Source organism: Eucalyptus grandis, chromosome 6 (assembly GCF_016545825.1).
Source record: "Eucalyptus grandis isolate ANBG69807.140 chromosome 6, ASM1654582v1, whole genome shotgun sequence".
NCBI classification, from domain to species: Eukaryota; Viridiplantae; Streptophyta; class Magnoliopsida; order Myrtales; family Myrtaceae; genus Eucalyptus; species Eucalyptus grandis.
The window spans coordinates 15,904,073-15,928,694 of NC_052617.1; the positions used below are offsets into that span (position 1 = coordinate 15,904,073).

General features: G+C 37.1%; 1 protein-coding gene across 1 annotated transcript; it reads left to right on the plus strand.

Annotated features, from left to right (window-relative positions):
- Positions 1-18,961: 18,961 nt before the first annotated feature.
- Positions 18,962-24,470, plus strand: LOC104425462 (probable LRR receptor-like serine/threonine-protein kinase At1g53420). The gene is made up of 9 exons (XM_039315572.1): positions 18,962-19,051; positions 19,147-19,218; positions 19,379-19,449; positions 19,540-19,611; positions 19,696-19,767; positions 19,851-19,919; positions 20,014-20,085; positions 22,664-22,735; positions 23,795-24,470. The coding sequence occupies exons 4-9, from the start codon at positions 19,607-19,609 to the stop codon at positions 23,862-23,864; spliced, it is 360 nt and encodes a 119-aa protein (XP_039171506.1). The 5' UTR covers positions 18,962-19,051; positions 19,147-19,218; positions 19,379-19,449; positions 19,540-19,606; the 3' UTR covers positions 23,865-24,470.
- Positions 24,471-24,622: the final 152 nt, after the last annotated feature.

Here is a 24,622-nt window from a genome sequence, read left to right on the forward strand (position 1 = left end):
TGGCGAGATGTGCGAAGTGGCATGTTCTTGCTCTGGACATGTTTTTCACTAGCTAAACCCGTTATATGTTGCTACTCAAAAAAAATTTCTTAGCAAACGCAAATTTTTTCTGTCTTTAGTATGGATGATGGTCGGCCAACTTCGTCTTTCCCATCTTTGAGAAATGAGGAAAGAGAAACGTGATACTTGCATGTCTACACAAAAAAAATTATCTGGAGAAATTTGCATGTCCAGTTACTATTTCTTCCCGGTGGATGACTACCTCATCAGCTTACTAATTCCATTCCATCAGTGATTCTGTATTATGAGTCAATGCCCAAAACGTTCTTAGATTAATGTCAAAACAATCAAATAAGTTGAAACCGGAATCGAAACCTCAATGGGTTCAGCAGCTCATGCTAAGATTTGAGAGGTGGGGACCTAGTGAATATTGATGAAGTTGACATCCCACGATGAAAATTGAAGTGTTCCACATCAGAGGCGGGTGATTTGCTGCTGCCACTACAACTACAACCGAGCAAAGCAAAACAGCAGATCTGCTGCAACTTTGTAAATCCTGATTCCTGTACCAGCAGACCTCCACAGAAAATGGAAACCAAATCCTGTATCCTAAGTAACTAACCGAAAAAGAACAAAAAAGAAGGTGTTTATTAAGAAGAATCCGATAAGTGCCTGTATCTTAGTGGACCATGACCTCTAGGAGTTATTTTTTTACCCTTTCTTATCAAATTAATACATAGACTTGATATAAGTGGAAAGGAGTTAATGTCAAGAAATTGGCAAAGCATAGGAATAGGAATGATTTTTCTTCAAAAGAAATGGCAAACCACATCTATTCACATTGCCCTTTTCTTTTCTTTTTGTACACAATGTATATTCCTAAACTTTGGAGCTCATCTACAAGTAGTTTTGCGGGCCCCTAAGGGGCCCGCCTGAGGAAATCCCATAAACTCATAAACCCCCATTCAAAGGAGGGGAGTTTTGAATTCTCTACCTCCCCATTCCCAAGAGGAAAGGTGGCCATTGAAGCAAGCCTCAATGGCTCCCCTTTGGATGATGACATGTACCTTCAAAATCCAAATAAAGTTAAAAAATACTAAGATTAAAAAACATTTAAATTGAATTGGGATATTATAAAGGAGTAGAGATTTTACATACATGTGGTTATTGTTTGCCTGATGTGAACTTGAAATTTTAAGACAGGTCATTAGACCCTTGGTCTTGTATTCATATGCTGAAAATCATATATTTCTTGTCTAATGTGATAAATTTTCCTACATCTTACTCATTCGACAATTGGATGAAGATACTCTACCCGAATCACACGTATTCTTATCTATGTCCGAATCAATTCTTAATCACGTTAATGCATGTAGTGATATATTTGCAGTTGGAATATGAAAAGACATTCATGGAAGTATCGTGTAGGCATGAAAGATTGACATCTTCTTTGAACACGATGAATCATCCCATCCATGGGGAAGTTTCCGATCTCAAGAAAAAATGGGACATGGAAATTTCTAAAAAGCTAATAAGCAGAAATTTCTCCTCCTTAAGTGCAAAAGCAAAAGCAAATTGCCAAATCATGGAGCAAGGGTTCCTTTTTCGTCTATATCATACAAATTTTAAAAAAAAAAGTAAAAAGAAAAAAAGGCATTTTTGACCATCGAAGTGTTGAGTGGCAAGACCCATAACCTAATTGGGTTTTACTTTTAATGAGTTGATTTTTCTTCGTTTAACATTGCTAATCATTAATTCGAATTTCAAAAGTATTAAAAAAAGAAAAAGAAAAAAGGCAATGGAGATTGACTTGAATCTTGTTTGAGGGGCCGTGCCTTTTAGCCAATTTTAGAGTTGAAATGTCGATTTCTTTAGCTAAAATTAAGTACTTTAAAATTTGGAAAGAAATAAATGAAAGTTAACATTGAAGTTTTCCTTGTTTAAAAAAAAAAAATCAAAATACGTATTGATAAAAAAGTAAGCACCACAGCAAAGTGTAAATATGGATATATTTTATGGGATAATTGAGTAAGGAGTCCTCACTTCTCAATACTAGGGATGCCATCATGATCACCACTCACCATAGGGATGCTTTTTAAATGTACGTACATCTTGCCATACGACGACATTTTTCTCATGTCGTGTCTTATGTTATGGCTACATCTATCACCTAGAGGAGGGGTAAATAGGTGATATTATAAAAATTAAAAGAAATTAAACTAAAATTGCGAAGACACAACTTTTGGTGACAGAGAGTGTAGTGGTTAGATCTTACCGATATACAATTCTATCACAATTAAAATAAAGAGAGTAAATGATAAAGAATTGCATACAAAAGATTTTAGTGGTTCGGCTTTTGCAGGTCTACATCTACTCTCCCACTGAAAACCTATTGGTCGGATTCCACTAATAAGAACCAATCAGAGGTTATAAGATTTGAGCAACGAATACTCAAGCTCATATGGATACTCCTCACACACTCTCAATCTTTAACTGATTACACAATGTTGCTTCTAGAGACAAATGTATTTGTTTGGAAAATACTCTTTCAGACTTTGGAATTATAAGTTACAATTCTCTCATTTTACGTTTATGTTGGGGGTTTCTCACTGTCAGGCTTCAATTTTCTCATGTTACATTTATGTTGGGGGTTTCTCATTGTCAGGCTTCTCAGTCTTTTCAGATTGCTAAATCTATTTATTTGAATCTGATGCCTTTCTTTCTATTGGTTCTTGAGCTACTTCAGACGGTTGTTCTCCTTGATTAGAATCTTCAAGTATTTCAAGATTTTCATCAAACTTTACATCGATGGATTCTTCTACTATGCAAGGTCTTTTATTGTAAACTTTGAACGCCTTGCTTGTGGTTGAGTATCCCAAAAAGATTCTTTTGTCTGATCTTTCATCTAACTTGTCAGGCCGATCATTAGCATTTCTCAAGATAAAACATTTACAACCAAATACTCAGAAATATGAAATATTTGGTTTTCTACCTTTGAAAAGCTCATGGGGGATTTTTTTACTAATGAAGGTCTGAGGAAAACTCGATTGACTATGTAACATGTTGTTGAAACGACTTTTACCCAAAAGTATGATGCAATTTTTCTTTCAATGAGAAGGGTTCTTGCCATTTCTTGCAAGAACCTACTTTTCCTCTCTACTCCATGGTTTTGTTAAGGTGCATAGGGAGTTGAAAATTGATGCTCAAAACCATTTTATTCACAAGAATTTATGAAATTTTGATTTTTGAATTTTTCTCCATGATCCATTTTGGTGCAAGAATTGAATATCCTTTTTCATTTTGAATTCTTTTTACAAATTTTGAAAAGTGAGAAATTGATTCATGCTTGTATGCAAGAAAGAAAACTCACGTGTACCCTGTATAATAATCAACTATTATTGTTTGTGTTTTTGTTGGTCCAAAGATGTCTGTATGGAGAAGTTGCAAGGCACAGTTATTAGTTACATAATTAATGGGTTTGAAGGAGTTTCTTACCTGTTTACCAAGGGCACCCACTAAGCAAACTTCAGATCTTTCAAAATTTAGATCTGGTAATCCTCGTACCAGTCTCTTTGAAGAAAGTTCCGAAATTTGCATTGTAGTGATGTGTCCAAGCTTCCTATGCCAAAGACCTTTTTCATTTTCAATTGATACAAGACAGTAAATGTCATTAGTTTGTATATCCAGTAAGTATATATTTCCATGTTTCCTTCCAGTGAAAGACTGCTTCTTATGTTAATCAAATTATAATTGAGTCCTTTGACAAGGATACATCTCTTCCTTCTGGTCACGTTTCCAATCTCAATTGTTCCTTTACCAATAATCTTTCCTTTGTTGTTCCCTCCAAAAGATATGCTTCTATCATTAAAATTTGTAAGTTCAATGAACTTACTTGGGTCACCGATCATGTGTCTCGAGCATCTGCTATTTGAGTACCACTTGTATTTCTTCTTCTTTGGTATCTCAATTTCTTCCTCAGAATCATAATTTGCCATCAGACAAGTGTTAGCATAATCTTCGCCGCTTTCCTCACACTCAATGTCACTTCATGTTTCGGCCTTCAACGCTTTCTTTGTTTTCTCGTACTTGTTCTTTCTTTCTTCAAAAGGGGACAATTAAGTTTGATGCGTCCTTGCTTTTTGCACTTGAAACAGACCACGTTTTTGTTTTCATCTCTTCCATTGAAGTTTCTTTTTTGCTCAGATGATCTGAATGGTTTTTTTCTTTGAACTTCCTTCCTTTTCTGGCCATCTTTTGAAGCTTCTTCACGATGAGTGCAATTTCCTCATCGTCTTCTTCGTCATCTTCTAAATTTGAATCATCAAAGTCAAGATTAAATTTTAAAGCTATTACTTTCTTACCTCTAGTGTTTTCATTGGTCAGACGTTCTTCTTCATGAGATTGGAGAGTTCCCACGAGTTCATCCACAGAGAGATGATATCCTTTGACTTTCTTGAATGGACGTCTTAATGTTGTTCCATTCTTTTGATAGTCCTCAAGGTATCTTGTTCACTTTCATAGGATTTGATATAGGTTGCCCTTTATACGCTAGCCCGTTGATAATGTCAGTAAATCTACACAAGATGCCAATTACAGTTTCTTCAGGTTTCATCTTGAAGGCTTCATATTGCTAGAAAAGGATGTTTACCTTTGTCTTCTTAACCTAATCAGTTCCTTCATACGTCACATGCAACCTGTCCCAAATTTCTTTAGCAGACTCACACGAGGATATGCGGTTATATTTCATGGGAGATAAGGTACAATATAAGAATAAACTGCTTTAGCATATAAAACTTCTCTTTTGGTTATTTCTGCCTCAAACATAGCTTCAACTTCAGGCTTTTTGCTATCCGTATCCTTTGAGGAAGAGGCCGGAGGTCTTACACCTTTCAGAACTACGTCTCACTCTAAGGGATCCCTGGATCTGATGAATACTTTTATCTTGTTCTTCTAGATGTTGTAATCCTTTCCATTAAAGTACGGAGACCTTGTGTAACTCTATCCTTCCATAAGTCCAGATGCAATATTGCTAGCCTTAGAAAGATTGTTAACTCAGAAGTAATGAATCACTTCAATAAAGAATAACCATGCTCTGGTACCAATTGTTATAGCTAGATCTATCATCTAAAGGGGATGAATAGGTGATATTGCGGAAATTAAAAGAAATTAAAGTAATATTACGAAGATACAACTTCTAGTGACAGAGAGTGTGGTGGTCAAATCTTACCGATGTGCATTTCTATCACAATTAAAATAAAGAGAGTAAATGATAGAGAATTGCAATAAAAGATTATAATGATTCAACTTTTGCAAGCTTACGTCACTCTTCCACATCATAAACCTATTGGTCGGATTCCACTATTAAAAACCAATCGGAGGTTATATGATTTGAGCAATGAACACTAAAGCTCGTGTGGATAACTCCTCACAAATTCTCAACCTCTAAATGATTACACAATGTTGCTCACAAAGACAAATGTATTTGATTGGAAAACACTCTTTTAGACTTTGAAATTATAAGCTTCGATTCTCTCGTGTTACGTTTATCCTTTCAACTTCAAGACCTCCTTTTATACTCTTCCCCATACAAGCTGACCGTTGGACATATCTTCAGGCGGATTATCCAACCAATCTACCACTTGGTATGAATCTTGCTTAGAAGATCTACTTCCAAGTTGCTAAGGATGAAGCTTCCCATAGATTTCGCTTTCCATACAATAATTTGGGTTTCCATAATTGAGTGCTTCAACTTGGAAAAAATGCTTTGCTCATGCACAACATTCCAGGAAATCCAAATCTTCAAGAGATATTTTGGAAAATTTCCCTTGGAACTCCTTATATGTAAGGCAGGAAATCCAACCAATCACCACTAGTTGTGGCATGAGTATATTGTCTCATTCCTAGCTGTTTGACATAACATATAAGGAAATAAATAATTAAGCCACAACTTTGATTCTGATTTACACCATTTGATGATATCCCATCAAACTTTCCTCCTAAAAAATACTTATCATCAGAATCAAAATTCTTTACTATGGATAAGTTTTGTTAAACTTCAAAATTACTTTAGGGAATGTTTTCTTAACAGCTTACACATGATGTTGACATGGACACAAGGTTTTGTGTGATTCTCATGTGAGATACTCTCGGAGATCCAACCTTCGGACCTATTTTGTTCGGGAAAAAGTTTTAATTTTCGAATATGTTTGTTTCAAAAAAAATTTCATAATAAGGGAAAAAGATTTCCATGAAAATCGTTTTTGAAAAAAAAATGTTTTCCCTTTTTTAGATTAAGAAATTCATTTTCCTTATATTATGTATGAATATTTTTCTTTCACCGCGAATGATTTTCAAGTAAACACATGAAAGTCTCAAAATTAATTTACAGGAATTTCTTTTACTCAAATAAACACATTATGTATGAATATTTTTCTTCCACCACGAATGATTTTCAAGTAAACGCATAAAAGTCCCGAAAATTAATTTACAAGAATCTATTGTTACTCAAATAAACACATTATTCATTTCGATGATATTCAAAATAAAATATATTTTCAATTTTGTTGTAAAATGAGATTAATCGGTTAAAGAATTATTTTTTTCTTGATCATATTGTTGATGAACTATTAATTTAACAAAGCAGGAAATCTATCAATTTTTTTCTTTTTATACAAAATAAGTTCATTTTTCAATGGATCCATAAGAAATTCCTTCTTTAATTAATCGTCTTTCATTTTATATTTTTATTAAGCTAATATGTAATTAATTCAATTTACTTGGTTATTGCTTAAGACAATATGAAACTAAATATCTACTACTATTATCAAATGTATTCAATAGTTTTCGATTTTTTTTTCTTGAATACATGTTTAATTTGAAAAACCAAAAAATTCAATAAGAATGGGAATTTTGAAAACATGTTTGTGCTCTTGTATCAACTAAAAGTTTCGAGTGGTTGGTCTGCTGCAAACCCTTTTACGAAATTGCTGAAGATGTCGATTGAAGCCTTTCCAACAGGAACATCTTTGCCTTCCTCTCATTAGGAGGCAAAGAAGATGGTGAAAGAGTTGGGGCTTGGATATGAGAAAATCGACTCTTGTCCGAGTGGTTGCACTTGATACGTAAATGAAAAGAGATATTGGGAGTTTTGTCCCCTTTGTGGTTCTTTGTGAGGGAGATGAAACAGGATAATGTCGACGACACATTTGATGGGAAAGCGTCCGACCAAAGCAGGGAAAACCCGCGAAAGTGTTGAGATATTTTCCTTTGATGACGGCCGCACGAAGGATGGAATGTTAAGACATCCGACTGATAACAGTGACTTGCAAAGCATTCAATTAATGATATCCAGAATATGCGGCAGAACCGCCAAACAACACCAGATTAGGTTTAAGCAAGCGATGGCTTCAATGCATTCAGAACTATGAGCTCCACTTGTAGCGCACAACCAGTCGTTGTGAATCGCGATTAATTACAACACTGAACTGTGGCTTTGCATGAAACAATCTTCAATCATTCTGTCACAGTCCATCTTGGCAGAAAATTACCAAAGCAGTTCTAAATCTATTGCAATTTTACCAATTAAGTTCTAAATCTTTATTTTTTGCCAATTCAATTCTAATTTTTTTTTGCAGTTGTGCAAATTCAATTCATCCGACCAAATTTGGTGATTTGGATGTTTTTGGCACTCACATGATTGCTGATTAGCACCAGCCATTTCGGATCGATACTAATGTGACAATTTTTTAATATATATTTTTTCGAATTTATTTTCTTTTTTCTTTGTTTTTCTTTCTTTTTCTTATTCTAGCCCTAAACCTTCTTATTCTAGCCGAACCGGCCAAACCTCGCCACCGGCGAGGCCTAGCCGTCACGAGCGAGCTTGCCCTCGCCATGGCTAGGCGAGACCTCACCCTTGCCGGATACGAGCGAGGGCGAGCTCACCCTTGCGAGATACGAGCGAGGGCCTCGCCCATGATGGCAAGGCCTTGTCAATGCCTTGCTGACTTTAGCCTCTAGTTGGTGTGACAACCAATCGGGAAGAATGAAAATTAAAAAAAAAGTTAATAAAAATTTTAAAAGATAAAATATTATTAAAAGTTAACAATGTTTCAGACTGTGAGCAAGACTTCTATAGAAGATCAATGATTTTCCCGCTTCTGCTAGTTTATCTGGCTGGAGTACGAATGGACACATTGCACGTCCTTCTTGTGTTGGTTTGACCGACTCCAAAAATTTTAAGTCATGGAAGAGAGTTCCCCTGTCCCACTTCTGCTAATTTATTTGACCGGGGGTTGATGTGTTTGATGCCTCCAAAACAAAGTTTCAGATCGTGGGTCCAATATAATTGAGTTGGTTGAAATATTAAAATAAATCTCAATGAGTCGAGATTAATCTGATTAAACATGCATTGAAGATGATGTTTTGCTTAAGTCTCGTGCATGACTTCACCCGTGGAACCATTAGTATTTGGTCTAAGTCTAAACTTCTGTTTTAGGTGCTGTGATTTTTCTGCTGTTGGTGTCTAGATTTATAACATGGAACGGAGATAAAAGAGGCCATGTTTGGTTAAAGTGCGTCAAAGTACAAAACCTCACACTCCGGTTCCAAATTCAATCAAACTTAGAACATGCTCCATCGACGATTCCATGACTCACACTGTGATTGGAAAATTTCAGCCTTTTTCAACGATGACTATGTAAACAGTTGAAAGTTTCTTCAAATCTCTAGGTACGCACATAACTTGGCTTTTTTTTTCTAAAATAAATTTATAAGCACTTGAAATTTTGATTTATTTTTCTATAATGATCAAATATTTGAGTTTAAAAATGAATGGACTTTTAGAAGCCAAAACAAAGAAAGTCTGATCTACATATATTAATTGTTCTGGTATTAATTAATTGTTCTTATCTTTGGACCAGGTTAAAGAGCTTTTATAAGCAACTAAAGAAAGAGCATGGGTGAAACACTTGTCGACATCAATAGAGACTTAGATACCCTAATGTACAAGCACCCATTACTTAATGGGATAGACTATGGTGCCAAATGTTTCAATTTCCACGACCGTGCAATTCAATTGTTGTCCAAAAAAATCCTAAGATTTTTTTATTTCGTCTGTCTAAATTAGATTCCAAGCTCGACATATATGATATTTTTGTTTTGTAACTACTTTAATAGGACAACTCTTTCCATTATTTATATTTAACATATATGATACCACCAACAACGGGCAAATAATATTGGGTCAGGGCCGAAGATTTGGACTTAACTGATTTGTAGGGCTTGAAGGGTATTTCATTGGCCTTCACATTATCGGGTCTCCACGGCCATACCCCCGAATGAGGTAATGAAGTTTCTAAGAATAATGGAATTTGGACTCCACCAACGATAAATTGTATAATAACCTAAATCTGAGATGTGGTCATAGCAAAATTGTCAATGCTGAATCACACTCAAACTCCCCACATTAAACAAGCCCAGAACGCTCATGGACTTGCTAACATATTGGATCCTCAAACTTAAAAAAACGTACAGTCGTGAACTCGAATCACAGGAAAGTGAATGCGAACTGAGTGAACTAAGGGCGAATGTTATGATTTTTCTAAAAAGAGAACATCCAGGCATTTCGGAAAAAAAAAAAATTCCTCAAACGAGGAAGTCAGCTTCGTTTAGGCATTATCACAAACACATGGCGGTCAGCTCCGATGCATAGCACAGAGACAGGTTTACACAAGCTTGGTTCAAGCATTCCGTCGAGCAGGTGGTGGGCATGGAATGAGGAGAAGGTCGACATATCCTAAACTCAAGCTCAGACCAAAATCCGCAAGCAATAAACCAGCAAAACTCGACTTCAATGGGGACGACTCATTTACGCTCAGTACAAACGTGAAAATCAGCAAGTCTCGGCCATCAACAAAGAACACGAAGGAGCATCTAACGTAGGCCATTCATCAAGCAGGTGGCGTGCACAGTCTGAGCAACAAGCGAAAGCTCAAACGGGACCCAGACAAACCGCAAGGGACAAACCAGGGCCTAACAGCAACAAAGCATAACATAGTCGGGATCGGAACTCGCACGAACCGGACAACGGTAGCCCGGTCCGGCAAGCCCAAATCAGGGCACAAAAACAGAACGACGATGGAAAAAAAAGGGGCCGTCGGTGGTGCTCCCTAATCGGCTAGGGGGCGGCGAATGAGGGCGAGCTCGATAGATCGGACAATGTCCGGTCGCCCCGCGCGCCTCCGAGCCAAAATCCTCAGAACTCGACGCACCCGAAAGAAGAACAAACAAGATTCGAACCAAGACCTACCGTGGGTTCGGCTCGGGAAGGGGGCTGACGTCGGTATGTTGTCGGCCGGGTTTCGAGTGTGTCCGTCGCCGGAGGACACTCGCTCGTTCTCAGTTTCTCGCTCGATTTTTCACCGCGGACCTTTTTTCCTCTCTTTTGTCCCTTCTGTCCTGAACCCCTCCGAACTCCCCGGTCAGCGTCCAGAGGCCTCCCCCTCGACCTGCGGAAGAGCCCAATCGGCGGAGGCCCATTAGCCTCCGGTCTCTCGCGCGCCGGCCGGTCCTTGGGCTACACCGGCGGTCCCTTCTCCTCCTCCCTGCTCTGGCGCCGATCTGTGCTCTGCTTTGGACAGATCTGCAGCCTTGTCACTTCGCCGCCTGCTCTTCTCTTTTAGCCGGCGGTCCCTTCCGGCGTCGCCGGTCCCTCGCACGAACGGCGGTCCCTCGCGTGCTCTGTCTCGCGCGGGTGAGCGAGGGAGAAGGAGGAGGGAGTAAGGAGGGGCCTGGGCCGGGGAAAAAAATAAAGAGAATGGGCCCGGCCCGGGCTGCAAGGAAGGAGAGAGAGGGGAGTAGGCCGGCCTGGCCCGGCTTCCTTTCTATACCAAATTCTTTTTAAATTTTTAATTTTTTAATTAATAATTTAAAAAAATTTCTTTTATAAAATTAGTAAAATTTAGCACTATTAATGCAAATGATCTTAATTCCTACCTTCCATGTAATTTAATGAAAATTTCTTTGTTTATAGGTTAAAAATTAATTTCTAATTTTCTATGCAATTTAAATTTAAGTCGACGGCTAAATTTAAGTATCAACAGAAATTAGAGAAATGGAAAAGACTATTGTCATTGAAGAACAATATGAAAAGAGGGAAAAATAAATTAAAAGACTTTTATAGGATAAACCGACAATATGAAAAAGGTTATTACGCAAGAAAAGTTGGACAAAAGCTTAATAGCTCCATTCTAGATGAATATCCCTACAATTGAGACAATTGAGGAAGACTTGGGGTGGTCTCTCTCTCACTTTCACACATCACTTTCTCACTCTCACATGCAAACGTACAAGAGCAAAGAGTCTTTGTTCATTCTCCCTTTTTCATGAAGACCTCTCTCTCTCTCTCTCTCTCTCTCTCTCTCTCTCTCTTGAAGGAAAATTTGTAGTCTGAGAAAGTTATTGTGCAAGAAAAGTCGAACCAAAGCTCACTCAATTTCGGATGAATATAAATATATAGAAGAATTGGACAAAAGCTTAACAATTCCATTCTAGATTAATATCCATACATTCGAGGAAGATTCCATTCAGACATCACTCTCTCACTTTCAGACATCATCCATCACATGCAAACATACAAGAACAATTAATATCCATACATTCGATGAAGACTTGGGGTCGTCTCTCTCTCACTTTCAGACATCACTCTCTCACTCTCACATGCAAACATACAAGAGCAAAGAGACTTTCTCTCTCTCTCTCTCTCTCTCTCTCTCTCTCTCTCTCTCTCCATTCTCTCTCTCTCTCTCTCTCTCTCTCTCTCTCTCTCTCTCTCTCTCTCTCTCTCTCTGTGTGGAAAATTTGTAGTCCAAGAAAGTTATTGTGTAAGAAAAGTCAAACCAAAGCTCATTCAATTCCAAATGAGTATAATACATAGAAGACTTGGACAAAAGCTTAACAATTCTATTCTAGATGAATATCCATACATTCGAGGAAGACTTGGGATTATCTCTCTCTCTCACTTTCAGACATCACTCTCTCACTCTCACATGCAAACATACAAGAGCGAAGAATCTTTGTCCGTTCTCACTCTCTCGTGAAGACCACTCCCTCCCTCCCTCCCTCTCTATGCATCAAGCTTGAGAGTGAAATGATGATGATTCTCTTCTCGGCTCGATATCTCTTCTCTATGCTTGTCATTCTCAATTGAATTTTGGCAATTTTTCTTCTCAGCTCACTCTCACATTCATACTCCATGTAGTTTCATTAGGGTCAAACAAGTACTTCCACTACAATTGAATCTTTTCAATTTCTGTTAAATTCAAAAGTTTTCAAGACCATGTCTTGACCTAAATATCCGTATACTTTCGATTGAGGTATAACTTTTTTTCACATTCATATAGTTGAGTCTTTAAGTTAGATTTTGTTTTGCTTTAAGTAAGCCATTCATTAGCAAAAACAATCATTATTAGTCCTCATTAAATCTTATTGTCACCTGAGTTGCATAATCAAGAACATTGAAGGACGAGTCTACCGTTTCATGTAATGATACCCACAAATAATTCGTGCTGATAAAAGTCATTAAGAGCTGGCAATTTTAAAGCGGTGTTGGTAACTTTTTTGGCAACCGGTTAACCATTAGTATTACTAACTTTTATTTAAAATCGGTAAAGAAATCATGTTTGATATGTATTTGAGTCATTCGATTCTTTTATCCATTTATAATACCCTGTAACGAAGATGAAAAACTAGCAGGTGCTTATCAGCTGCATTTGTCTCGTAATAATCAAGGGACATGATATACTTCTTCATGTTTTAGTATTTAGAGCATATTTTGTAGCTGATTAGTACCTGAAGTTTGAGAGGGAAATATTTTCACTTTTCATTTCTATTTCTAGGCACGCTTTTTGAACGAGAGAGGAAATTTGATAGATCTAGTTGATAGGAGGCTCAATTCTCACTTTGACAGAGAGGAGGTGCTGGCATTGATAAAGGTAGCTCTGATGTGTACTAATGCGACTCCAGCACTCCGGCCGTTGACGTCATATGTGGTTAGCATGCTTGAAGGCAAGGTTGCTGTTCCAGTGCTGGACTCTGCGGGCATTATCATGACTGAGGAGAAAATTGAGGCCATGAGGAAGCATTTTAAAGGTGACGAAGATCATTCAGTTGTTGAGAATCTCACCAAGAGTATGTCCATTGATGGGCCATGGATTGGAACCGCTTCGTCTGCATCTGCTAATCATCTCTATCCAATACTTCTAGATACTGATTACTGGCAGAAGAAAGAGTAAGAAATGGTTTGTTGTGTTCTAAGTATATTAGTTCTTCAATGAACTAGGGCTTTATTTGGTAATCCCTGCGACAAAACTCTTAAATTTTTCTTTGAAGTTTCTCTTTTGCTTACGTTTGAAACTAAATGTATAGATAATATAAAGAAAACAAGTGTTATGCAGTGCATTAACTGTGTATTATGAACTAATTAGTGGGGAAAGCCTAAAGACAATGGCTTGTGGTTTGGTGTTTGTATTCGGGCTGTCTCTTTCCATATTGTTATTCAAAGAGAGACGATGTTGCAAGTTTTTCCTCTTCACACAATAACGATGTGGATGGTGGCCACTGTAAGGGAGGGAATCTATTACGGAAGCTTTTCATTTGTTTGAATGGAGAGACGTGCGAAGTGGCACGTTCTTGCTCTGGACGTGTTTTGTTTAGGAGCTCAACCTATTACATGTTGCTACTCAAGAATTTCTCTTAGCAAATGCGAATTTTTTCTGTCTTTAGTGTGGATGATGGTATGATGGAAGAGAAACTTGTATTTCTACCCGCAAAAAAAATTATCTAGGGAAACTTGCTTGTCCAATCATTGTTTCTTGCAAATGGTGGATTACTACCTCATCAGCAAACTACTTCCATTCTATCCATGGTTCTATATTATGAGTCATTGCCCAAAACGATCTTAGGTTAATGTCAAAAGAATCAAACAAGTTGAAACCGAAACCGAAAGCTTAATGGGTTAATTTGCTCCACCTGAGATCCGAGAGGTGGGTGCCGAGTGAAGGGAAAAGTGTTAAAAAAAGTCATAAATCTTTTATATTTATGCTAATTTAGTCATAAACCTTTTTTTGTGCCAATTTAGTCTTAAATCTTTTTACTTAGTGCCAATTTAGTCATTTTCGGCTAAATTTGGCCGAATTTTGCTGATTGGGCATTGATCGGTTGACATGGCACGATCGGCATCGACATGGACAACTTCTACTAATATTTAAATTTTTTGATTTTTTTGATTTTGATTTTTTTAATTTATTTTTTCCTTCTCCTCCTCCTTCCTCCAGTCGGTCGCCAGACCTCGGCGAAGCCAGTGGCTGTGAGGGTGGCCTCGCATGGGGCGGCAAGGCTCGCCCATGGTCAGCAAGGCTCGATCCTCGCCAGCCCAGTGCGAGGCTACCCTCGCGACCAAGGCCTTGCCAGATCCAGCGAGGCTCATCGACTGGAGGAAGGAGAATGAGAAGGAAAAAAGAAAAAGAAAAGGAAAAATAAAATAATTTTTAAAAAAAATATTAAAATATTATTAAAAGTTGTATATGTCATCGTTGATCGTGCCATGTTAGCCGGTTGGCGCCCAGTCAGCAAAATCCGATCAAAATTAGCCAAAAATGACTGAATTAATACAAAGTAAAAAAAAATTAGGACTAAATTGGTACCAAAAAAATGTTTATGACTAAATTAGTACAAATACAAAAGATTTAAGACTTTTTTTTAACACTTTTCCCGTTGAGTTAATATTGACGAAGTGGATATTAACATCCCACGACAAAAATTGAAGTGTCCACGTTGAAGGCGGGTGATTCGTTGCTGCTACTACAACTACAACCTAGCAAAGCAAAATAGTAGATTTGCTGCAACTTCGTAAATTGTGATTTCTTAACCGGTAGACCTCCATTGAAATTGGAAACCAAATCATGTGTCCTAAGGGTGCGCATGACAAAATTTCTAAAACAAAAATTGATTTCAATTGATTTCTCAATTTCTATTTTAGAAATTGAGAAGTTAAAAATTTTAACTTCTGATTTTTTCTTCAAATCTATTTCTAGAATAGAAATCTGTTCCAGAAATAGAAAAATCAAATTGCGTTACCAAACGGATTTCTGTTCCAAATCTATTCCGGAGAACAGAGAAACAGAGAAATAGAAAAGTAGAAATTTTATCTTGCGCACCCTAAGTAATTAAACGAAAAAGAACAAAAAAGAAGGGGTGCATTAAGTGGAATCCGACAAGCACCTGTATCTTGGTGGACCATTACCTCTAGGAGTTACTTTTTCACTTTCTTATCGAATTAATAAATAGAATCTGACAATTCAAAGCCATGCCATTCCTTCTTTCTCTCTCTTAAGTCTGTATTAAAAATTTAGTAAAAATGGTTCGGTTTTGTGCAATGCAAAGCAATGAATTTTGGGAACTAAGTGAAGTCAATGCCGTTGTGGAGTTGACATTGACCGTTGGTGTTTGATTTTAACTTTTGCAACTTGGGTGGGTCAGAGAATGCAAGTCGGACCGCGTTCAATGGGCGGGCCATCACTATAAGGTAAGATGACTTATTTTTCCATCTATCTATATTTCTTAAATCACTTAGGTTTAGGTTTGATATATGACTATAGATGCAATCGTTAGTGAAATTTTATTTAAATAGTGATATTTGGGAAGCTTTTTTTTTTTTTTTTTGTCAATTTTATAACTATCATCAATTTAATAATTTTTTTTTGGTAACTGTGGATCCACTTGAGCCTCTTTTCGCTTACGCTAATCGGGGGTCACAAAGTCCTCCACTGCACTTGACGGCAGCTTCGAACTTTAGCAACAACTATACCTCGAAGGAGACTAGCATAAGACTCCAACACCATGGCCCCCCACTTTCAACGCATTAGCAAATGCGGGTTTCGAACTCTCGACCTCAGCAATGAAAGAGAGACTCTCAACCAACGCAGCTGCTTGCGGTTGGGTTCAATTTAATAATTGCGTGTCACTATAAAAAGAAAAATGAACTTAAATTTTAGTTTAAGATAAAATTGGTGGCAAGCTATAGAGGTAATTTTTCCATGACTCATGAAAGGATAGTTTTTCAAATGAATACTAACGACCAATATCGCTATGGAAAAGCATTAATGTGGTTCAGAAATTTTTATAGGACATAGGAAGGTTTAGAGATTGGAAAGGAGTTAATGTCAAGAAATTAGCAAAGCGTAAAAATGGTTTCTTACAAAATAAGTGGTGGATCTTATCTATTCACATTGTCTTTTAATCTATGTTCCTCTCACTAGATGATGACATGTGCATTTAAGATCAAAATAGAGTTAGAAAATATCAAGATCCGAAACATGTAAATCAAATTGGAAAGCAAAGGAATAGATAAATTAAATACGTGTGGGTCATGGGTTTCCATGGTTAGACTTAAGGGAGGACGTGGGTCTCAAAATTTAAGATGGTTCACATTGGACGCTTCAACTGATATTAATTATATGCTGAAAATCATAATCTGCCTACCTAAAATGATAATTTTCCCAAATTTGACACATTCACCGGTTAAATGAAGATCTTCAACCCAGCCCACACTTACTCTCGTTAGCGTCCGAATCAACTCAACTGCATTAACACGTGTATTGATACGTTCACAGCACGATGTGTAAAGACATTCACGGAAGCATCATGTAGATGTGAAAGATTGACATTTCTTGTGAACATGACGAAACGTCCGTGTGGAAAGTTTCCTATCACAAAAAGAAAAGAGGTACATCAAAAATTCAAAGAAGCTCATTAGCGTAAGAGTATGAATGCAAAGAGTCCTTATCTCTCTCTCTCTCTCTCTCTCTCTGTGGAAAATTTGTATTGTGCAAGAAAAGTCGAACCAAAGCTCACTCAATTCTGGATGAATATAAATAGATAGAAGACTTGGACAAAAGCTTGACAATTCCATTCTAGATGAATATCCATACATAAGACTTGGGGTCGTCTCTCTCTCACTTTCAAACGTCACTCTCTCACTCTCACATGCAATCGTACAAGAGCAAAGAGTCTTTGTTTGTTCTCCCTCTTTCGTGAAGACCACTCTCTCCCTCTCTCTCTTTCTCTCTCTCTCTCTCTCTCTCTCTTGAAGGAAATTTGTAGTCCAAGAAAGTTATTGTGCAAGATAAGTTGAACCAGAGCTCACTCAATTATGGATGAATATTTATACATCCGAGGAAGACTTGGGGTTGTCTCTCTTTCTCAGACATCACTCTCGTTCTTACATGCAAACATACAAAAGCAAAAAGTCTTCGTCCCCTCTCCCTTTTTTTCGTACATAAATGCATGAAATTAGACCACTTAATTAACAATTATCTCTCTCTTGCTCCCTCGCTTAGCCAAGTATTGTTTTCACACACTCCAAGTTAAAGAGTGGGAGATTTCTCTCTCTCTCTCTCTCTCTCTCTCTCTCCGTGTTGAGCTCAAGATTGAAATGATGATGATTCTCTTGGCTCGATATCTCTTCTCTGTGCTTGTCCTTCTCTGTGCTACTAACTTAGCTGCTGCCGCCACTCTCCTGCCTCTTTTGCCTAAAGATGAAGGTGAAAAAAAAAAGACCCACCGATCTTTTATTGCTTTCATCGTACTGTTCCTTTACCTTTCGGGCTTTGATGTACACCAAGTTTTTTTTTTATTTGCTTGTGCTTGTTTTTCATACATATATTTAACCTCAAGTACACGTGAATCTGACATCGTTTGTGCTTGTTTTGCATGATATATTGTTGTTCCTACGACTTGTCGGCTCTTTTCTCTTTCAGTGGATGCGCTGAAAGAAATAACAGAAACGTTAGGGAAATCGAATTGGAATTTCAGTGCAGACCCATGCGATGTAGAGAGTGAATGGGGCAACATCATCACCTGCAAAAATTTCACCGACGCCCACAACATCACTGCTCCCCACATCGTTAGCATGTCTCTTTCTCCCAATTTCATGAATTTTACCATTATAGATTCCTAGCTAGACTTTGATATTAATCACATGATTACATACAAATATTTTATCTCTTTATAGATTAATTGGCTGCCGAATTGAATCTCTTTGCACTATATTAGTATTTCATTGAAAAAAATTAGATGATTGTTTGGTCGAAATGTAGTGATAATACATAAATCATTTATCATATTAAAATTACTCATGAAGTAATTATGAACATAATATGAATTGTTCACGGTATGATTATACAATTTTTCATAATTTTAATTAATACAATCACATGTTATGTGCTTAGTTTTCAATTATATAAATTATATTTTTAATGATAAATGGAAGTGTTAAACTCAAAGATCATGATTGAATATCAAAGTGAGAGTTATTTTCCCTTTGACCTTAGTTGTAGGGTTAATTTTAGAATTTTAACGCTACTCTTTCCTTATTACGTATGTCATTCATACTAATAATACATGGTAGGGCTGTACTTTGAGTGATGCGTGCTTTTCACATTAATTATATATTCATTTGCTTTAAAAGAAACCTTCTTTTTTTGAGGCAATTTTTGAAGAATTTTTTTCATTTAGAATCAGCTGAGATTTATATCAATAGATGTAATATACCCATTTGGTAACATCATTTTGATGCCGAGTTTTTAAGTAAAGCTAGAATAAAGCCTTCGTGTCGTTGCAAAAACAGATATTTTCAGGAGCAGTCTCTAGACGGCACTCTCCCGCCCCAACTGTTCAGATTGCCTTACCTCGACTACTTGTAAGCACTCTCTCTCTCTCCATTTCCCCTTTCTCCATTTTCGATCTTTTTCTTCTTCTTCATCCTCTCTCTCTATAAACAGTGATGTCTCCCGGAACTACCTGAACGGCACAATTCCTAAAGAATGGGGCTATTTGCGACATGTATGTACTACATCTATGCTCTCTCTCTCCTCTCTCTCTCGAGTGTATCTTCTATTGATTGGGGAAACGCGGGGTGCAGTTCTATATTTGGAAACCGATTGACTGGTCCAATCCCGAAGGAGCTGGGAAACATATCCACACTAGAAGTTTTGTAAGTGACCCTCATCCCGACGCTCGCGTTTGGCCTCTTCGCTGTTTTAAATTTGATTGATAGTTTCAAGATTTTAACTTTCTCATTCTGCTCAGAGACGTCGAGAGCAATTGGCTTTATGGACCTCTTCCTCCAGAGCTCGGGAACTTGTCCATGTTATATCGATTGTGAGTCTCTTGTTGCAAATTTCTGTGTTAGGCATCGAGTTTTTATTCGCTGATGATTTTGTTTCTGGCGAGTGAATTTTATCCATTGGCGTGATCTGTTGAGAGATCAGCATTCGGGTTCTATTAACCAACGTGTTGTCATGGGTTTTTCTTGTTTCAGGTGCCTTACATCAAATAATTTCACGGGGAGCTGCCTCAAACAATTTTTAACTTAACGGATTTGGAGTACCTGTTAGTTTCCAGTATCCACAAACTCAGCTAGTATTTACACATTTCTGTTCTTTCTTCTTCATATGAATTTTGTTGTTTAATGCATTGTAGGCAACTTGGTGATAATCAGTTCACAGGAAAGATACCCAAATTTATTAAGAACTTGACAAGTCTTGAAATGCTGTAAGGCTTAATGCTTCTTCACCTTTTAAGTCGGTCTATAAAGATATCCCCCAGGATAATTCCATCTATGAATTTTATCATCAGAGTTATTGAGGGAAGTGGATTGCAAGGGCCGATTCCCTCTGAGATCGCAGATTTAGAGAGATTGTCCGTCTTGTAAGTTTGGCATTTCGATCTGATCTCTCTTTCTTTGAGATGTTATCAATCAAATAAAGCTCCTATTTGATTTTGATGTGCAGGAGATTAAGTGACCTCGATGGACCCGAGTCCCCAGTTCCAAAACTTGGGTGTAGAAATATTGTGAAACTGTGAGAGCGCTGTTCCTTCACAGATAGTTTACTTAATGCAAAAGAGCCAAATCGTCTTAGCAATGTGATAAATATCAGTGCTATTTTCTTATAGGATTCTGAGGAGCTGCAATCTCATGGGCGAGCTACCTGCTTATCTAGCAAAAATGACAAACCTAAAAACATTGTGAGTTGAAACGGCTTTTCCCTTTTGCTATTCCAAGCTGAACAAATAATTTTACCATTAAGGAGTGAAATTTCTACTAGTTTTGGTTGACTATTGGTTGTAGTTAAAGAACCAATTTAAGATGGCTTGAAGGTCCCTTACTGCTTCAATGGTGTTTTGATATTTTCTGTTGATATTGCTGAATCGTGAATGATGCGGCATTTAAATTCTTGGTGATTGTGGCCTCCGCTGTGAGAGCGCTGTTCCTTCACAGATAGTTTACTTAATGCAAAAGAGCCAAATCGTCTTAGCAATGTGATAAATATCAGTGCTATTTTCTTATAGGATTCTGAGGAGCTGCAATCTCATGGGCGAGCTACCTGCTTATCTAGCAAAAATGACAAACCTAAAAACATTGTGAGTTGAAAACGGCTTTTCCCTTTGCTATTCCAAGCTGAACAAATAATTTTACCATTAAGGAGTGAAATTTCTACTAGTTTTGGTTGACTATTGGTTGTAGTTAAAGAACCAATTTAAGATGGCTTGAAGGTCCCTTACTGCTTCAATGGTGTTTTGATATTTTCTGTTGATATTGCTGAATCGTGAATGATGCGGCATTTAAATTCTTGGTGATTGTGGCCTCCGCTGTAGAATATACAGTTTCGGGCGGAAGTATATGGACCTTTACTCTCTCTGAGAATTTGTGGAACTATTGTCAACAGTTCTAAAAGCTCAAGCTATTAGATGAAAGCATGATTTATTATTTAAATATTTTAACACTCTCTTTGTTTTTACTTTTCCAGGAATAGAAACTAAAGAATTCTTACCTTGGTTGTGGTGCCCATTTCATCTAATTTACTTTTGCTTTGATCTGTTATCTTAACTTTTTAAGAGCATTAATGCAAAATGGAGGCTTCTGGTGGTTGATTGTCTGGAAACTTTCCTTTCAGTGGTTTTACATTCTCGAATCTGAGCCCTACAATATATCTAACTGGAGTTTTATGCTTGACTGTTGTACATTTGTCAGCCATAACATTCATAGTTGAAACGAAAGCATGGCTTTAAATGCAAATTATACAAGACAATTCTTCTTGTTCATCTGGTCAACTCTGTAAGATTTTATAAATGCTACTTTTAAAAGCAACTTGTTGCCATTCTGTTATGGCTCCGTTTGTTTTGTAGAAAACATTTTCCAACGTTTGGTTTGCTTAGGAAAATGAGTCAATGAAAAATGTTTTCGTAGTCAACCAAAAATCTGCATCTAAATTCAAGAAATGATTTCCCTTTTTTGAAAAAGTCGAAACGCATTTTCCAAAACATGACTAGATATCAGCGTTTTAACCCGCAACTCTTCGCTTGGACACAGGAACCCCAATGCCTGGTTCTTGGTCCTCAGCTTTCAGGACCAGGTCATCAACGCCTGGGCCTGGTCCATCGAGGTGGGCTCGAGGCCTTGGTGCCCAGGCCAAATGCCTTGGCACTCGAGCCCGAGTACATAAAGGCAGTGTTCGGGTCCTTGACACTCAAGCTTTGGTCCCCAGCACTTAGGTTTGAGTCCTCAAAGGCCGTGCGCAGGTCCTTGGCACTCAAGTTCGGATCCTTGGTTAATGAAATGTTGGTTCTTATGAAATTAAAAAAAAAAATTCAAATTTTTAATACCTTTTTCTTTCGTTTCTTTCTTTTTCTTTTTCCTTCTTCCTTGGTCTATTGTCGGCCATGGTGACAACCGATGACTGACCACAGGCAAGGGACAAGCTCACCCGATTCAAGCGAAGCTCATGTGAACTCATCCCTCGCCTGTGGCCCATTGCTGTAGCTAGTGACCTTGGCCAAGGAAGAAGTTTAAAGAAAAAAATTAAAAAATTTCGAATTTTTGGTAATTTTCCCTAGAAAATCAAATAAAATTTTCCATATCAAACATGAAAAATATTTTCTAAAAATGTCACATTTTCTGCAAAACAAACAGAGCTTTAATTCTTTGTTTTTCTGATATTCTTGAATGACCAAATTTCTGTGGTTCTGCTGTGGCTTATCATATATTCTATTCCCTTTCCTGTATTTGAAATCTTCATTTTATTCTTTATTTTTTATTCACTCAAGCTCTTATTTCATTTTCTAAGCATCCTAGTATTGAGTCGGCATCCCTCTATTCATAAATAAAATTTGTGAAGGAGATGTGTTCAACAAATTATGTTTAGCTTTAGTTTTGGTCCTGTTAGATTAGTGGAATCTCCCAATTTGAACTATAATATGTTGCATTCCTCGGGATGCACTCAATTTAGTGCCCAAATTGCATTTCTAGTAATATAAATTGAAATTTCCATTTTGTAAATTTGATTTACAGCAGTTTTGTATAGTTACAGCATGTGACCAACTTGAAACATGGATTTAGGCGATGAATGCCTCTGGAAATGAATGTCTAGTAGAAAGCATAGGCACTAGGCAGTTGACCTGCATGTCTAAACATCTGAACTTGACTTTTTATTTTCATTCATGTCGTCCGTGTTTCTACAATCCTCTGAAGTATGCTCAAAGAGTGTCCTGTGGGAGTCAGTTAAAACTATCTTCTCAATATATATTCACATTAATTGCTTTGCAGAGACCTCAGCTTCAACAATCTGAGTGGTAAAATCCCTGAATCCTACCGCAGCCTGGAAAACATAGGATATCTGTAAGTACTTCAATGCTGAACTTAGGCTTCTTTTCTTATTTTGTGGAAGAATCTAAAATCTCAAGTTGTTCTAGTGGTGAAGCTATAGGCAACTTTTACCATAAAGTAGTTGAGGTATCAATAGAACTTAGACTGTGATAACATATCCATTTTATAACTCTCAAAGTTCTCATGTCAAGAATGCTTATTATTTCACCATCCAAATTTTATAATGAGTTGGGTTATGAATTTATGATTATTGTCAAGTAATTATTTTGGTGGGACTCTAGTTATGGAGCAGGCGTAGATCGCTGATATTTCTGTTGCTTAAAGAGCATGATTAACAAGTTTCAAATAGTTACTTATTTACACTGGAAGAGTTAAATGAATCAGTGATACCTAAGTTTTTGACAGTTGTATGTGTCCGTACTCAATGCATGTCTTGTGTGCCTATTTTATGATGTATAGGAGATTAAAGATAGCAAAAGTCCTTAGGCTCTCTACTTGGTTCTTTCCACAACAATGGCCCTAGAAGTTTGGTGAGTGCAGTTCTTAAGTGCTATGTAGAAGGTCTGCGGAAGACCTTGGTATCTTGTCCCTAGTTTAGAAAATGATGGGAAACTGTAGTCCTAAGCTTCTTGGACTGTTTTACATTGGGGCATCATCTCATCTTCCTGCCTGACGATTGACAGCTTGACAATTGCACATCTTCCTTAATTATTTATCTTATGTCTTAGAAGGACAAAAACATTATCGCAAGGAAATAGTTGATAACCTAGTTTGGAAGTATCCTTCACTAGTTCAGCTTTGTGTACTAGTGTTATGGTAATCGTTCTCCTTGCACTCCAAGTTCCGCAAGGATCAGGGTTTTCCTCTGTCATTGATTTCCTTGATCTTTCATCTCCAGCTAAAAGCTCTATATTGTTATCATGACTTAAACTGATTTTTTTCCACACCAGTAGTAAATAAATGATTTTAATCTGCTAAATAATGTGTTGTCGAGGTATAACTCTTAAAAAAATTTCAGTTTGAGTGCATAGAGTACATGAGGAACTGACTCGATCAAATAATTTTGTTTAGCTATCTGACTGGAAACCAGTTGACTGGAGCAGTCCCTGATTGGATCCTGGTGAAAGGAAAAAATGTGTAAGCTTCGTTGCCTAAAGAAAATATCTTGTTTAATCATGAATTTGCCTCTAGCTCTATCTGGCTAATCTTGCTCTGAACTAAGCAATTATGCATTCCCATCTTGCATCTTTATGGTTAGTAGCCTTTGGAGGTAAATGGAAACATCATCAGTACCTTTCTCCTCGTTGGGATCTGTTAATTGGATTAATATATGTAACAAAAGAGGCGGAACTGTATGATATGCATGAAAGAATATAAAGTGGATTTTCTTGGAAGTGCCTGGTTAGCTCCATTTTCCCCTATACAAAAAGCCGTTCCTTCCCAGCTGGAGATCTCTCAGACCTCTTGGAATGATTAAAATTACGTTTGGAAAATTTTTACTTCCCGGTAATCATCTTTGAAAGTTTGTCTAATGTGTCTCCCGCACTATATGATTAGTTACTTGGGCTATCTCTTGCTGATAATAATGTTTTTATGGGTTTGTGTATTTGAGAAACTCTACAACCAAAATGAGTGTACTTAGGAGAAGTTGATATTATCTTATGGGCGTAGGAATGAAGCTCTCGTGTGGTAGTTTAAACAGATAAATGGTGGTGTGGATATTTTCTTATTAGAAGATGCAACTTAGCACTAGTTGGAATCAGAGTTCTGTTTTAGCCTCTTTGCCTTATACATCATGACTGTTGTACTGTTATGGGTAAAAATGTTTTTATACACTATAAATAGTTTTAAAGTCTCCGTATACTCCAATTAGTGTTTCTCCTTTTTATATTTTAAGAT

What these genes read in the sequence shown, in the direction of transcription:
- LOC104425462 (XM_039315572.1), top strand. An exon ending in TGTAGAAATATTGTGAAACT is followed by an intron (nt 19,920 to 20,013) that starts GTGAGAGCGCTG and finishes ATTTTCTTATAG; the next exon opens with GATTCTGAGGAGCTGCAATC. An exon ending in CTGGAAAACATAGGATATCT is followed by an intron (nt 22,736 to 23,794) that starts GTAAGTACTTCA and finishes AATTTTGTTTAG; the next exon opens with CTATCTGACTGGAAACCAGT.